Consider the following 18,319-nt stretch of genomic DNA (forward strand, 5'->3'; position numbering starts at 1 on the left):
TAGAAAATTAAGTATAATTAGGTTGTCATATTACACTTTGAGAGGAAAAATATATGATATATTTGCTCTTATAATATATAAGTTTAGATAAATATTCTTTAAATGTATTATATAGTTCATTTTATCTTATATATTTTATTTCTATAGTTATCAATGTATATGATCCAAGTATTATATTAAAAACTCTAAGATAAAATAATGCTATTTTAAATTTAAAAAGTTGCAATTTACTAAGAATTGATAATATAACACATCCTAATATGGAATAATAAAAAGATATTTAACATATTTTGAATTTTTAACCCTTCTCGATCGATCCAGTTTTTTAAAATATAAACCCGTATATCCCAAAATTTATCATATAAATAATGTTTTCCGTTTTATAATTAAAAAAATAAATTAATAAATGGACGGGGTCGGCTGAATAGCATTTTCTATATTAATTAATTCCATTTTCTTATCAACTAAATTTACAAATGTTTTTATGTTTTTTCTTTACTTCCATTTTCACACAATTTCTCATAATAAATATTAAATTATTTAAATCGACATTATCTTATAAAATCAAATCGATATTCTAGAATCATCTGTCTATATCGATTCCAATATTTTATCGATTGTCCTATAAACCATTAACCCCCAAATTAACAATAAATACAAAAAATACATAGTTCACCTCATTTACCATTAAGTTATATTAACACGAAATTCAATTGTTATAATTTGTCTTATATATATTTAAAACTATTTGTTAAACAATAAATATTATTAAAAACTATAAAAAATTAAATGTAATGTGATACTTAACCCCAACCCATATGTGGGTTCCATAAACACAACCTTAACCCTGACCAGCAACATAAAAATCATATAAAAATTATACAAAAACAATACAAACATGCAATAATATGCATATTAATTTTATATTTTATTGATTATATTATTTAATTATTCTTATAGACACAAAAATTGTCGTTAAAAAATATCGTCAAAAATGACTTGTCTCCAAATAGACATATTCTTAACATATATCAATCATTATTATTATTCCTGAACTAATTATTGTTCTTCGATTCATATATTAAGTTTCATTTTCTTCTTTATTTTTTTTAATTTGTTTCTTATATATTGTCTTTGAAATAGTTTATCAATTCCAAATAATGAATACTAATATAAAAATGGAAAAATTATTATATATTTTTTGATAAACGCATATAAGGGATCACAAAAATATAATTTAAATATTATAGTTTTAATTCCTTATTATTTACCTTATAAGCAACTCCCAAGAAAACTGGTATTACAGAAAATGTCGATAAAACTGAAATTAATTTGGTTAGTGACGGTTTTATATTTGTAATAGATGGAAAACCGGTACAATTATTACTATCGTATATATTTTTTAAATTGTTATAATCATCTGATAATGTATATATCATTTGAATATATGAACTGTTTTCTATATTCTTAGAATCTTTAATTAGTTCTTCAAATTGATTAGCAAACTTTTTAGCTTTTTCCAAACAATTATTGCAATCTAAGGTGGTTTTATTACACTCATCATACATGTTACATAAGGTTTTTAATGCTTCATAAAATTTTAATATTTCTTTAATATTCATATTCATCAAATTTTTTTTTTTATCTATAATATCCTTATAGGTCGACCATTCTCTTTTATTTTATTATTATAATACTTTTTTTTTTCTATATGATTAGTATAAAAATTATTTAAATTGGCGAATTTATATATATGTTCTGAATGTTCATTTAGTTTATAACATAACAATAAAATAGCGTATTCGGCAAGTTTATCATATTTTGAATCAAACTTTTCCTTTAACGTTTCTAGGAAATAAATAACGCCAGAATTAGCCTTTTGAAAATAATCATCACAAAACGTACTTCCTGTGTTATTCGCGAACTTACAATAATCAATTATTGGTTTTCTAACATATTCAACTCTTCCTCCATTTCCACCGTCCTTCTCCCCAAAATAGCCATCGATCTTATTAAATTCTGCATACTACAAATATATTTTATGAATTAAACAAAAAACATATTAATATAAATGCTCATCAAATGAAAATTAATATAATTTATGGAGGATACAACATATAAAACACATGCGAAGAGAATATTTTATTTAAAAAATTGTATACCACATCCTTAAAATTATAACATGATTCAGCCATAATTTGGAGATTATAAGGGATAATAATATTTATATATAATATGTAAATATTTGTTGTATCTATTTAAGCTCTTTACATACCAATTATATTTCGTTAAACATCCTATACTTATTTATGGCAATTATCTAAATTACCTTAAATGGAGAGTTCCTTAATATACTTTTGGCATATGTATATATGATACATTTATACAAAAAATGCTATTATTACTATAATCCTTAAAAATACATAAATAATTATTTAATACGATATATTACATGTTTATATAGTTTCTTATAATATAGATTTTTCTAAAATTATTGCATTTTTAAATTAAGTTACATGCTCCATTTTCTATTCAAATTACATAAATTTATATTATTTTTATTTAATATAGATAAATTCATGGCCGATTTTAATATGTTCAATAACTTTATTTTTAATCTTATATACTTCAATTTAGAAATGTAACATATTGGGTTATCTTATAATATATCTTGAGCATCTTTCTACGGGTTAAAATAACAATTAGGACTGAAACCATATTTATTGAGCCATTTTGAGGTTAAATAAATCTTTGAATACAAACCATTTTAAAAATAATACTTAGTAAATATTAATATATAACAATTAAATAACTATTGTTGAGAGTTTTTAAGTATAATAGAAAATTAAGTATAATTAGGTTGCCATATTACACTTTTGCATGGAGGAGATAAGATTCATTTTATCTTTTAATATATAAATATTTTGTAGTGTTCATTTTTATCTTATGTATTTTACTGTTATAGTTATCAATGCATATACATTCAAATAATTTATTAAATTTTTAATATTTTGTTAATTCTATGATAAAACAATGCTGCTTGTGATTAAAGGTAATTCATTAAACACTGATAATTTAATATGCGTTAATATGGAATAATAAAAGACATTTAACACAAATTGAGTCTTTAACGCTTTTCCATTGATTCAATTTTTTAGAATATAACCTCACATATCTCAATTAGTATCTTTAGTAAAATATATAACAATGATCCCTTTATGGTGCATTATTATATTCCATTGATTTATTGTTCATTCAATAAAACATATATATATATCTGTTATAAAATGCCATTACGTTTTTATATAATTTTTTACTGAATATTTATAAAAACCAATTGTATGTGGCATATAAAAGGGAAATATGGGGCGACCTTTTATATTTTAACAAAATTGTAACATTTTTCAATAATAAATAATTTTATAAAAAATATATTTTTTAATCATTCATTATGTTAGTGATGTTTTTATTCTTAGAATTATATAAATCAATTTAGAATTGAAAATTAACCATTCTAATAACATCATCTTTATATATATTATAATAATAGTAATAAACGAATTTAATTGTTTATTATTGTTATGTATTAACATTTACTTTAAATATAGTACCATAAGCATCTGAATATTACAAAAAATATAAGGCATTAATTAAATTTATCATTCTATGGTATCTCGTTTTCTTTTATAGACAAAAAAAATTAACAAAAAAAATAAATTAATAAATGGCATAGGATCGGTCTGCATAAGTTTGTACATATTTAATAATGGATATTTTTTTCCACCAACTGAATTTATAATCAGTTTTAGGCCTCTTTTCTTATCATATGAACTTATAATTATTTTTGTCTTTTTGTTTCCATCAACTAATTTTATAACTCTCTTCATGTTTTTTTTTTTCGATTTTGTTGCTGATCCAAATGATAAATACTAAAATAAAAACAGAGAAAAATATAATATATTTCTTATATTTGTAATTATGTAGTGGCAAAAATATATTTAAATGATATGTTTAATAGTTTCACATTATTTACCTTATACATAATTGCTAAAAAACTGAATATTGAAAATCCTATAATACCAATACCTACTATGTTACATTTTTTATTTTGTGCTATACACCATATTGATAGTTTTTCGATCACTTTAATGGCCGTTCCAAGAGTCTTATTTCCATTCCCTATATTTGAAGGACTTATATCAGAACTTGGTAATGTAACTTGAGTAGTTGCTAGTGTTTGAATTCCTCCTTTCCCAACATTTGTATTTACTTGACTATTTGATCCACCTACTGTTCCAGCGCCTGGCCCACTGCCAGAACCTCCTGTTACACTACTTGAACTTCCTTGTGTATGATCTGTACCTTTAAGTTGATCGATTTTGTTATTTTCGGTAGTCCCTTTATTTACTGTGACACTATTTGAATCTTTTTTTTCACTATCTCCAGTATTTGTGTTATCTGTAGTGTCTCCTTTTCCATTATCTATAATGCTTGGTGGATCTTTCCCGGTAATTTGCACGCTTGGTGGAATTCCTCCCACATTCCCTTGATTTCCCGGCCTTGTTACTTGGGAAGTCAATGAGGGGTCATCCACTTTGCTTATTTTCGTTTGTGAGTTATCTTTTGATGTCCCTCCTGAACTCCCTGGAACACTACTTGGATTTACTTGAGCAGTATTGGAGGTTCCTAATCCATCAGTTGTTCCACTACCTGTATCTCCTTTCTCAACGCTTGGCCCATCTCCTGAACCTTCTGCTCCACCATTCGATACTCCTTGATCACTACCTGGAGATAATACTTGACTATATGTACCTCCTGATCCCCTATTTGTATTTCTTGTTCCAGCACCTGGTCCACTACCCGAAGCTCCTGTATCAACACTTGGAACTCCTTTACCAGTATCTACACTATCCGAATTTCCTTTCTGAATACCTGCTCCATTTTTCTCACTTTTAGAAGGGTCTAGTCCTTTGTTTGAATCCTTTGTTCCTCTTTGAGGACCTGTCCCTAATTTTTGACCCCCTTGTGGTGTAGGTGGTGGTGGCATTGTATCTGGTGATTGTGATATACCTGCACCATTTGAACCAGGTGATGAATTCTCGGAATCTTTTGTTTGACTACCTGAACTTCCTTGACTTCCTGCTTTAGGGCCTGGTGAGGGGGTGCCCACCTGGTTTTGTTTCTTTTGTTCACCATTTTTTGGTTTTCCATCTGGACTTCCTGGATGACTGATTCCACCTCCTGGTACATTGGATCCGTCAACTTTATTTCCTTTCTTGATGTCTGAACCCTTTGCTCCACTTTGATCGTTTGTTTCCGATGTTTGAAGTGGTGGTGGTGTAGGTGCTGGTTTTCCACCTGGTGAGTCTCCAGATACTTGTTTTACATTTGCAGATAGTACAGACCCTTTTGATTTTTGTGGTGATACTGGTTGTACAGGTGCTGGATGTTTTGTATGTGGTGGGTTTGGTTTTATATCTGGTGTTTGTGCAGGTGGTAGTTTTATATTGCCTTGTGATCCACCAATATTACCATCTGCTACACCTTTTTTGGAATTTGTATCTACTTTATTTCCATCTCCACCCCCTTTTCCAGCTCCTATTACACCACTTCCTCCATTATCTGTAACTGATTTTCCACCTACTGAGGGTACTTTATTGCCGCTTGCACCTTCGGTTACACTACCTCCTCCACTACCTGAAACTCCTGTATCACTAGCTTTACTTCCTTTTCCCTTGCCTGCCCCATTTTGATGGAGTTGCCCCGATGTTTGAGATCCATTTAATGAAGTACCCTTTTGTGAAGATGTTGAAGATGATTGTGATGGTGTTTGTGGTTTGGGAGCTCCTGTCTGTGCAGGTGATGGTTTTACAGGAGGATTTCCAGGTGGTTTTCTAGGTGGTTTTCCAGATGGTTTTCCAGATGGTTTTCCTTGTTGTCCTTGTGAAGGTGGTGGTTTTCCAGGTGTTTTTCCTTGTTGTCCTTGAGCAGGTACTGGTTGTTTTTTAGCTGCTGCGGGGTTTTGTACAGGTGGTAGTTTTATATTGCCTTGTGATCCACCAATATTACCACCTGTTACACCTTTTTTGGAATTTTGGTCATTTGGTATTTCACGTTTTACACATCCATCATGTTGAAAATCAAGGTCTTTAGATTGAGTTACAAAATATTCGTCATTATTTTTACCCGTTCTAAGAGATTTAAAATGATTAGATAATAATGGTCTTGTACTATCATTAATAATTTTATCAAATCTAAAATCTTCATATATTTTTTTTAAAATATCCAATAAATGTAGATATGGTTTACAATCTTTAACGATATTATAAAGTGCTTTATATGTTTTATCGCATTGCATGAAATAATTTATAAGGTTACTGGTATCCGTGTTTTTGTGGGTTTTATTATATTCTATAACTAAATTACATATATGATTAAATAACTTATAAAATTCATTCATATACCAAAGTTTAGCTTCTGTATAAACACGCTTATTATTTAAAACGTTCCAATAATTAAATCCCGACATAAAAGGCTTTAAATGCTTTTCATAAGATTCTTTAATGGTTGCATCCTTTCCTTTTTCTAACTTATATAATTTATCTCCTAGCCACATAATAAACATCTCAAGATATTGGCTATGATGATCTCCTACATTATTTAATTGATTAGAAATTTGATACAAATTTTGGTATAAGTATCCTGCTACAGCGTTAATTCTTTCATAATTATTTTTACATCCACGAGGTATTTGTTTTTTTCCCTTTTTTTCATAAGGGCATCTATATCCAAATGAACTGTTTGCATTAAATTTTTTTTCATCGACATTTTCATTGTTAAAATATCCATCAACCTCGAGAAGGAATTTACACTAAGAAAAAAAAATTATAAATTTAGATAAAAATAAATACTAATATAAATTTTATAGAAATTCAATTTAATAGTAATTTATAGGTAATGCAGCATTCAAACAATGTAAAGACAGGTGTTTTGTTTAAAAAATATATACTTACTAATTTCTCAGCCATTGTAATGATATTTTATCTTTAATCTGTTGATATGTGATATCATATTACTTATATTTAAAATATATATACTGAACCAAACAAAAGATGCAGTTAAGCACATTCTGATTGTTTTGAATATTAAAATTGACATATAATAATGATATAATATAATTACTAAAGGAAAATTATGTTGACTTTTCATGGTAATTTATTTAAATCGGCTTATGTTTTAATTTATTTAAACATGTTTCATCATATATATAAATTAAATATATATATATATATATATAAACCATTATGTTTAATAGAGTTTGAAATTATCCCATTATATAATTTGTGTAACATTGTAATGGGTTTAAGTAAGCATATATCCTTACAGTTATAAGTTTAAACCTAAAGAAAAACAACGTACTTTTTTGCTTTTTTTAATAAAACAATTTCGGCGAATATATTACTATAAATATATAAAGAATTAGAAATATGTTATTCCTATAATTGATATAAATATATTTGTATCTCATTCTTGATGTCATATATTGATATAAGCTATTATTCCATATAAATATTGCATTTTTTAGCATTAATTCTAGTAAATGTAAATCAAATTGTTTATTTAAATTATAATATATAAAAAATGACTTATTATTAATTTTCCTAAATATATGATGTTTCGTTTGTATTTATATTTTAATTAATAGTATAAATGAATGCATCATTTTAAATGTGCAATAACTTTGTATGCAACTATTCCTAATATAAAATATATTTTAATAAATAAATTACACTTTATATATGTATCTTTCTAAGATAAAGTACAAATGTGCAATTAAAATCAGCATGGCACATAAATAGGTTTTAAAATTAAATTAGTATATATAAATATATTATTCTTATTAATTATTTAATATATAAATATGAACTCCAACTTAAGCTATAAAAAATAATTCAGTAAAATTATTTTCCTATTATTTAAATTTAAATTTGCTACTTTTATTAGTTTAACATTTTTATTTATTTAGTAGTAATAATAAACTTTTAGAAACACTATAATATGGTTTACGATTCTAGTACATATTACTACTTAGAACCTAAGCATATTATATACTCCCTATTTTATATGAAGCATTTAGCTCAATATAGAAAACTATATTTTTATTCAAATTATTAATAGAATTAATAATGTATGGCTTTTTAGTATTAATATTACTACAATAGAATTATACTCAAGTATAAATTATAATAATTATTTTTTATTTTCTGCATCTTTTCAGTTTTAAATAATATATATCAACATATTCAAATCAAATGAATTTAATGATTTGTTCGTATTTAATACTTTATCTATTGTTATCATTGTTCCTTCCTTCTATATCGCTGTATAGTACAACGGAATATTTAATACTCTTAATAAAAATACTTTAAATCAATTAGTAATTTTCATTGCTTCATTGTTTTAAAGTATAGCATTTTATAACATATATATTATTTCGTAATAACAATATATTTAAATTATTTTAAATTTGTATGTATATAATAACCTAATAAAATGTTATTAGTTCAAATAAAATTAATTACTATGTACCCTTTAGATAAAATTAATATTTAATTATATGAAGTTTCCAAAACAAAATAATATTTCAGTATTATTTATTAGTAAAATATTTAATATATTATATGCTTATATATATAATAATAGCGAGATTTTATATATTATATTATTTATAATTATTAGAACAAAATATGATATATATTTTATTAATATACTTATATTTTCTCTTTTAACTATTTTAAAATATAATTTATTTATACCTCAAAGTTATAAAACTTAAAATATGTATATATAGTTCAGCTTTTATTGTATTATTAAAAATGGTAGATGCATAAAATGCCTTTTGTAGGTAATGTTATATTATCGAACCTCGATCGATATTTTGTGAATCTATATTTATGATTACCTATTATATGTTGTAATATGCTTAATTAATCTTAAAGTCACATATTAACCTGAAGTTATATTATAATGTAGATAAAATTTACAAATGAATCGAATTATATATTATATCTTCATATATGATATTATTATATTGTTGGATCAAAATACAATTTAAATCAAAATAATAATGACACAAATAATATGTTTTACTAAATAAAATGCTTCATCAAATAAAGAAAGCACAGTGTTATTCATGATTCAATATAGCTATGGGGTTAACATGCCTTACATAATAAATAATAAGGACTCTTATATATAGTTAGGCAAAAATTGCCAATAAAATATAAAATGTGAAATTATAACACTGCCCCATTTAATATATATGAACGAATTAGATGAAAATATTATAACTTATAAGAAATATTTTATTTGACCCTTTTCATATTAATGGATATGCCCTCTTTTTTGGTGCGTATTTAGACATAATATTGAGATAAAACATACGGGAATGGTAAATATATTTTATCAATATTTACAGACACAAAATATTATCAAACTATAAAAAATTACATTATAATATACTCCGAATCCTAACTCAAAACGCAGATACAGTGAACAAAACAATAACCCATAATGCATAACCTTGACCCATAAAACATAAACATCTCGCTATCAAGAATATTATAATCGGAAAAAAATTAATTATATATATTTATTGATTCTACAACTTTATGTTTCATTATTTTATTTCTACTTTTTTAATCATTTTTATATAAACAATAAATATTTGTGAATAACTTAAAATATTTTGGCTAATTGTACATATAACATATAATAATATTTCCTATAAATTCACACTTTTTTAGTATTCTTCAATTCGCGGGGTATATTTTCGTATTTTACTTAATGAATTTTTAAATGTTGCAAAGTTATATTTATAAAACTTAATTATTATTGTGTAGTATTACAAAAAAGAAAACAAAATTCTATGTTGGGGTCTACAAAACAATGGTACCAAAAAATATATTAATAAAATAAATATACTGTGATATTATCAAATTTTGTATGTTTAAAGCTACATTTTATATAAAATAATAAAACAAATATAAAAATAAGTTGTAAGACAAAATACAAATAATAAATACTATGGTTATAGCAAATGGATTAATATTATTTAATCATTAATTGTTTTCGGAATATTCTTTCACAAATTATATACAATAATGTAAATAAATATATAAATGGGAACCCTAATCATATTCTTAATCACCATATTTAACAACCAAAACAACTACAACAGGAATCATTGAATGGTGCTTCATCCTCATAGGGGCCACGATACCTTTCATAATTGTAATTATTGTTATTATTTGATTGAGTTTCACGTTTATATTCTATATCATTTTTTTTGTTACTTCTCCTTATTTGTTTGATAACACGACTGATTCTACTTCTTAAGCCAGATGCCTTAGATCGATCATCCTATAAATAAATATAATAATATATATACGTCACAACATGTAAATAAACATTATTATATAATTTTCTATATACTAATTTATATTTTGTTTTGACAATTTACTTTCTGCTCCGAGCAATGTATTGACATAGCCAAAAGGACATACAAAATGATACAAACTAAACTAAATATCCTTTTATTCATTTTTTTATTAATAGAAAATGTTTCTTCGAAGAAAATGCTTTAAACAATATATATAATTTATTTTTTTAGTTTCCTTTTTATATATTATTGTTGTAAAACAATAATGCTATTATTTAATATTACAAATTGTTTAATTTATGTAAACAGGTTATATGATATTTATGGAAATATATTATAATAAAATTATATGTTGGTTCTATTTTAAATATCCACAAATTTATGATCTTATAATTATAATAAAATTTAATATTTTATTTTTACTTTATTATAAATAATAAAAATAAATAAATAAAAAATAATATATTTTAAATGCATAAAAATGCATATATTTGTTCTTGAATGTTTTTTGTTTATTTGAGCCATTATATTAAATATAACAAAATTTATTTTAATATTTAAAATATAAATAAAATAATGCACTAATTTATATGTATATATCATCATATAAATATATAATAACTCCTATAATCAGAGATATAGATATACAATTGCGAACATTTTTATATTTATGTTTTTTTCAAATAAAAACCCATGTTCGTACAAAATACATTATTTTAATTATAAAAAAATGAGTTTATGTAAAAAATTAAGCTTAAAAAATATATTTTTTGCATGTTCTTATATAGCTAGCTCTTTAGTATATTTTAAAGACTCATATAATAACATGTTCGGTGGTTTATAAAATTATATTTTTATATTAACGTTTATCTACATGCAATTCATATATATTAATAATTGTAATAAAATATTAGATACAAACATATGAATAGCAATTATCAAAAATTATTATTTGCATCTAAATGCGTTCTTATTTTTATACTTTTCAAATGTTTAATGATTTAATAATATTTATATTTTTTTATAAAAATAGGTGAATGAGCCTTAATATGGCTCCCATATATCAAAACACTAATTATTTATACTAATAAATAAAATGCCGTGTGTTTATTATTGCTTGAATTTTATATTGTCTTTTAAATACGAAAATAAAACTTATTAAATATATCATATAAATAATGTCTTTTCTTTTATAAATAAAAAAATAAATTAATAAATGGGGGTTGGCCTGCATAGCATTCTCTATATTAATTAATTCAATTTTTCCCCATTTTCTCATAATAAATATTAAAGTATTTAAATCGACGTTATTTTATAAAATCAAATCGATGCTTTGAAATCATATGTCTATATCGATTCTGGCATTTGATTGATTGCCCCATAAACCATTAACCACAAATTAACAATAAATACATAATTCACCTCATTTACCATTAAGTTATATTAATATGAAATTCAATTGTTATAATTTGTCTTATATATATTTAAAACAATTTGTTAAACTAATAAATATTGTCAAATTATTAAAAATTATACAAATAAAATGTAATATGGTACTTAACCTTAACCCATTTATGGGTTCCACAAACACTATCTTAACCCTGACCCACTACATAAAATCATATAAAAATTATACAAAAACAAGACAAAAACAATACAAAAATGCAATAATATGCATATTAATTTTATATTTTATTGATTATAATATTCAATTATTCATATAAACCCAAAAATTATCGTTAAAAAATATCGTCAAAAATGACTTGTTTCCAAATAGACATATTCTTAACATATATCAATCATTATTATTGTTCCTGAAATAATCGTTAATCTTCGAATCATATATTAAGTTCCATTTTCTTCGTTATTTTTTTTAATTTGTTTCTTATATATTGTCTTTGAAATAGTTTATCAATTCCAAATAATGAATACTAATATAAAAATGAGAAAATTATTATATATTTTTTCATATAAGGGATCACAAAAATATAATTTAAATATTATAGTTTTTAATTACTTATTATTTACCTTATAAGCAACTCCCAAGAAAAGTGATATTACAGAAAATGTCGATAAAACTGGAATTACTGTGTTTAATATCGATGAACTTGATGGTGTACCTTCAGGACTTAGTACAGTAGGTTGTACAGAATTTCCTACAGGAATTTTTTGGGGGTTTAATTCTGTAAGTGATTTAAAATTGGTACATTTATTACCATATTTATTTATTAAAATGTTATAATCATCTGATAATGTAGACAATATTTGATTATATAGACTGCCTTTTATATTATTAGAATCATTATTGCGTTCTTTAAATATATCAGCAAAATTGTTAGCTAATTTCAAATTTGTTTCGCAATTCAAACGTTCAACATTAAATAAATAATACAAATAAAATAATATACTAAATAGACCATTAAATTTAGATATTTCATTAATATTCATATCCATCAATTCTTTTTTTTTATCTATAATATCCTTATAAGTCATATTACCATCATCATTTATTATATTATTATAATGGGTATTTGTTTCTATATATTTAGTATAAAAATCATTTAATTTGTCGAATTTATGTTGTGGATTTCTATTTAGTTTATAACTTAACCATAAAATAACGTATTCGGCAAATTTATCATATTCTAAACCATACTTCTTAAAATTTTTTAGCAAATAAATAACACTACAATTAGTCATTTCAAGATGATTATGACAATTGTCTTTTCCTTGGTCCCACCAGGAATTACAATAATCGTTGATTGATTTGTGTGCAGTATCAACTCTAAATTGACCTTCATCCGTCACATAAAAATACTCGTCGATCGTAGCAAATTCTCTATACTACAAATATATTTTATGAATTAAACAAAAAAACGTATTAATATAAATGCTAATCAAATGAAAATTAATATAATTTATGGACGATATAATATATAAAACATATATGAAGAAAATATTTTATTTAAAAAATTGTATACCACATCCTTAAGATTATCACTTGACTCTGCCATAATTTGGGGATTATGAGGGATAATAATATTTATATATATTATGTAATTATTTGTTGTATCTATTTAAGTTCTTTGCATAGCGATTATATTTCGTTAAACATGATATACTTATTTTATGGCAATTATCTAAATTACCTTAAATGAAGAGTTGCTTAATATATTTTTCCCATATGTATATATGATCCATTTATACAAAAAATGATATTATTATTATAATCCTTAAAAGTATATAAATAGTTATTTAATACGATATATTACAAATTTATATAGCTGTTTCTTATAATATAGATTTTTCTAAAATTATAGTATTTTTAAATTAAGTTACATGCTCCATTTTCTATTCAAGTTGTATAAATTTATATTATTTTTATTTAATATAGATAAATTCATGGCCGATTTTAATATGTTCAATAACTTTACTTTTAATCCTATATACTTCAATTTAGAAATATATTTTATTGGGTTATCTTATAATATATTTTGAGCATCTTTTCTAGGGTTTAAACAGCAATTAGCACTGAACCCATACAATTGAGCTATTTATAAGCTCAAATAATTCTTTAAATACATATTATCTTTAAAATAATACATAGTAAATATTAAACACATAACAGAAATAAGTATTGATGTAAATTTTAAAGCATAATAAAAAAAATGTGTAATTAGATTGTTATATTGCGCTTTAGAGGACAAAATAAAATATATTTGATCTTTTAATGCATAAATTTAAATAAATATTCGTTAAATGCTCATAATTATTCATGCTTATCATATATATTTTATTTCTATAGTTATCAATGTATATGATCCAAGTAATTTATTAAAAACCCTAAGATAAAACATGCTATTTTAAATTTAAAAAGTTGCAATTCACTAAGAACAGATCATATAACACATGCTAATATGGAATAATAAACAGATATTTAAAATTAATTTGGTCTTTAACTTTTTTTTTATGTGTTCAGTTTTTTAAAATATAAAGCTGTGTGTCCCAAAAATTACCATTAACAATATAAGTAACATTGGTACATTTGTAATGCACTATTATATGCTGTTGATTTATTATTCAATCAATAAAACAAACATTCATTTATGTTAGAAAGTGCCATTATATTTTTATATTGATTTTTACTTAATATATATAAAAAACAATTATATGCACTATGACAAGAATTTATAGTGTCATTGTTTATATTTTTTCCAGATTTTATTATTAATTTTTTAAATAATAAGTAATTTTATAAAAAATATATTTTTTATTCATTCATTATTTTAATAATGTTTTCATTCCTATAATTATATAAATAAATTTATAACTGAAATTGAATGAACCATTATAACAACATCACATTTATACATATTATAATATATTTTTCGAATTATAATTATATAAATATTTTTTAAATTATAATTATGATTTTATCTACATATAATAATAGTAATAAACAAATTTACATATTTATCATTTTTAATACTTACATAAAGTTTTTAAATCGGTTTCATAGAATCTGAACTCCAAAATAAAAGTTATTAATTAAATTTATAATTCCAAAAAATCGGATTTTCTTTTATAGACAAAAAAATTAACAAAAAAAATAAATTAATAAATGGCATAGGATCTGCCTGTATAAGTTTGTATATATTTAATAATGGACTTTTTCCCCATAGACGGAATTTATAAATTTTTTAGTCTGTTTTTTTCGACTATATGATTTTATAATTATTTGCATCTTCTTTCTTCTATCACTTAAGTTTATAACTGTTCATGTCGTTTTATTTACACCAAACAAATTTGTAACTTTTTTCATTTTTTTTCTTTTTAATTTCTTTCTCCGTTCAAATACCAAAAACTAACATAAAATTATAAAAAATGAATAATATTTTACAGTGAGGAAATATTTTAAAAATCGTACATTTCATAATTTTCTTTTATTTACCTTGTACATAATAGCTAAAGTAATGGATATTATAATAACTATAATTGGAATTCCAATTTTTTTGAATTCTTTGAATATAAATATATCACCTATTCCTATTGTTCCATTTCCTTTTGTTTCGGTTCCTGGATTTTCTGATTTAACCACTGGGACTTCCACCGGTTTTTCAGATTCTTGATCGTTTTTATCAGAATTGTGGTTTTCAGATGAGTCATGGGACTCTCGTGGTTCTTGAGTTTGTTCTGAATCTTTTTTGGGGGGTGATGTATCATCCCCTGCTCCGCCTGATTCAGATTGATTATCATCTGAATCAGCATGTGGCTTTACTTGCTTAGAATCGGTACTTATATTATTAATATTGTGATTAGAAAAATTAATTGATTTATTGAAAGCATTTTGTATACTAGGTAAAGTTGTATTATATAAATTATGTATATGTTTGGTTGCGCATATAAATTTATTCTTAATCATTTCAAACCAAGTAATTCCATCATTTAATTTCTCCATGCCTTTTAATGAGATACTAAAAATTAATGGTCCAGTATTAAAAGGCTCCCCTGGCGTACTTTGATTTTCTTTTCCTACTGGAGCACTATCCGTCCCATCTCCATCATTACCTAAGCCATCTGAATCTTTTTGCTCATTCGGTTGATCTTTTGATTGTTCAGGGGATGGTGGTTTAGATGGTGAATCTTGTTTTTGCGCCTGAGGTGGGGCTGGCAATGGTGTTGGTGTTGGTGTTTGTTGTAACTCTGATGATTGTGGTGCTGATTCTTTTTTTTCTGGCTCTTGTGGTAGCGGTGATTCTTCTTTTGAAGAAGATTGTAATTGTACTGAGGCCGATTTTTTATCGAGGGAATTACATTTTTTTTTAGGGAATTTATATGATATAAAGCCTTTCGCCCCGTTTATCTCTACTCCATCTTGTGTTGTAAGTTTTTCAAGATAAGTTGCTAATTTATTTTCTGAATCAATTTTCTTAATAGCAGAATCTCTAAACTCATCATATATACCTTTTAATTTTTTCAATAAATGAAGATATGAATTGCATTCAGAAATGTTCATATAAAGGGTTCTATATTGAATAAGGCATTTTTTAAAATAATTAGAAAGTTCCATACTTTCGGTATCGTTTGTTTCATAATATACAATTGTTTTACATATTCTATTAAGTAATAAATAAAATTCGGCCATATACCTAAGATTAGCTTCTTTCAAACCCTTTATATGATCAAAAAGAACCCAATAATCGAACGTTCCTTTATGATTCTTTAAATACTTCTCATAAGCACTATTTAAAGTAATAGGATCGACATAGCCTTTTTGAGTCTTTTTGTCTTTGCTTTTGTCACGTATCTTAAATAATTTATCACTTAGCCACATCAAAAAATATTCATCATACTTATTATACTCTTCATCGTATATTGACATTTTGAATTGGTTAAATATATATGCGGCCACAGCATTAATACCAGCTTCATTTGTTTTACAACTATTATCACGACAATATCCTTTGATGGTTGGGTCTTTGTTAATTATCTTCGTTTTGACATCTTTACCATTAAAATAACTATCAGCTATATTAAGATATTTACACTAAGAAATATTTATAAAAATATACATTAATTCAAAATTTATTCAAATAAAATTTAATATGATTTGAATATAATTTAAACATAATAAAATTAAGGATAAATATGTTTTATTTTAAAATAAAGTTATTTACCATTAGTGTGTGGTTCGTCATTGTAATGGAATTTTGTTTTTAAACTGTAGATTGATATCATATTGTTTTTACATAAAACATATATACTACACCAAAAAATTTATGCAATTATTTGTCTTTATATGTGAAATTGCCAGTAGTTAAACACACTATTAGCATTTTTCTTAATAATAATAGTTTAAAATAATATACAATAATATATTTAAATAAAACTTATATTAACTTTTGTTGCAATTCAGGTAAGTATGCTTATTTTGCGATTTTTTTGAAACATTTTTATCATATGTGAAATATCGCTATTCTTAATAATATTCGACCATCTTCCTTGTATAATTTTGTTTGATATTTCAATATCTTTAAATAAAACACATTCTCTAAGTATTACACGCTTGTATATAGATAACTATGCATTTTCTTTATTTACAGTAAAAATATTACCAATTTTATATTATTATAAATATGTAATGAGTTAAAAATGTGTTATTACTATAATTGTTAAAATGTATTTGTATCTCATTATTTGAATGTCGTGTATTGATATATACTATTGTTCAACGTGAAATATTACACTTTTCATGTTATTTCCAATAAATATTAACAAAATTTGTGTTTAAATTTAATATTATTCTTTTTTCTAAATAAATTAATACAATACGTTTAATTATCTTAATTAATAATTCACTTTAGAATATGTAATAACTTTGCTTATGTGCTAACATTTCTCTATATATAAATATAATAATGAATAATTTCAAGTGCACATCTTATCTAATTTGTAAAATTAAAAATGTGTAATATACACATTAAATTAATTGAGCTACTACAATTAAAATGAATAATGAATATAAATTAGTTTTAGAATCATAGTTAGTATATATAAAGTCCATATTATTCTTTTTATCCTTATTATTTATTTAACATATAAATAATGTTTTCCCTTTGATAATTAAAAAAATAAATTAATAAATGGACGGATCGGTCTGCATAACATTTTCTATATTAATTAATTCCATTTTTTTATCAACTAAATTTCCAAAGTTTTTCATGTTTTTTCCTTACTTCCATTTTCCCCACAATTTCTCATAATAAATATTAAATTATTTAAATCGACGTTATCTTATAAAATCAAATCGATACTTTGGATTTATTTTTCTGTATCGATTCCGACATTTGATCGATTCCCCCATAATCCATTAACCAT

General features: G+C 23.8%; 3 protein-coding genes and 1 pseudogene across 3 annotated transcripts, besides 1 other annotated feature; all 4 read right to left on the minus strand.

Moving 5' to 3' along the window:
- Positions 1-1,081: 1,081 nt before the first annotated feature.
- Positions 1,082-2,195, minus strand: PVVCY_1000010 (annotated as a pseudogene).
- Positions 1,082-2,195: a sequence feature (CIR protein PIR protein, pseudogene).
- A 1,464-nt stretch (positions 2,196-3,659) lies between these two features.
- Positions 3,660-7,028, minus strand: PVVCY_1000030 (CIR protein PIR protein; the record flags this gene model as incomplete). Its single annotated transcript, XM_037634388.1, has 3 exons — positions 3,660-3,929; positions 4,034-6,871; positions 7,014-7,028. 3 exons carry the CDS (start codon positions 7,026-7,028, stop codon positions 3,660-3,662), a joined length of 3,123 nt encoding a protein of 1,040 aa, XP_037490488.1.
- Positions 7,029-12,279: 5,251 nt separating this feature from the next.
- PVVCY_1000040 (PIR protein CIR protein) lies at positions 12,280-13,455 on the minus strand (the record flags this gene model as incomplete). The annotated part of the gene is made up of 3 exons (XM_037634389.1): positions 12,280-12,372; positions 12,470-13,285; positions 13,423-13,455. 3 exons carry the CDS (start codon positions 13,453-13,455, stop codon positions 12,280-12,282), a joined length of 942 nt encoding a protein of 313 aa, XP_037490489.1.
- A 1,763-nt stretch (positions 13,456-15,218) lies between these two features.
- PVVCY_1000050 (PIR protein CIR protein) lies at positions 15,219-17,139 on the minus strand (the record flags this gene model as incomplete). Its single annotated transcript, XM_037634390.1, has 3 exons — positions 15,219-15,305; positions 15,393-16,988; positions 17,119-17,139. The coding sequence occupies 3 exons, from the start codon at positions 17,137-17,139 to the stop codon at positions 15,219-15,221; spliced, it is 1,704 nt and encodes a 567-aa protein (XP_037490490.1).
- Between the last annotated feature and the right edge of the window lie 1,180 nt (positions 17,140-18,319).

The sequence above is a fragment of the Plasmodium vinckei genome, assembly GCF_900681995.1.
Source record: "Plasmodium vinckei vinckei genome assembly, chromosome: PVVCY_10".
Classification (NCBI taxonomy): domain Eukaryota; phylum Apicomplexa; class Aconoidasida; order Haemosporida; family Plasmodiidae; genus Plasmodium; species Plasmodium vinckei.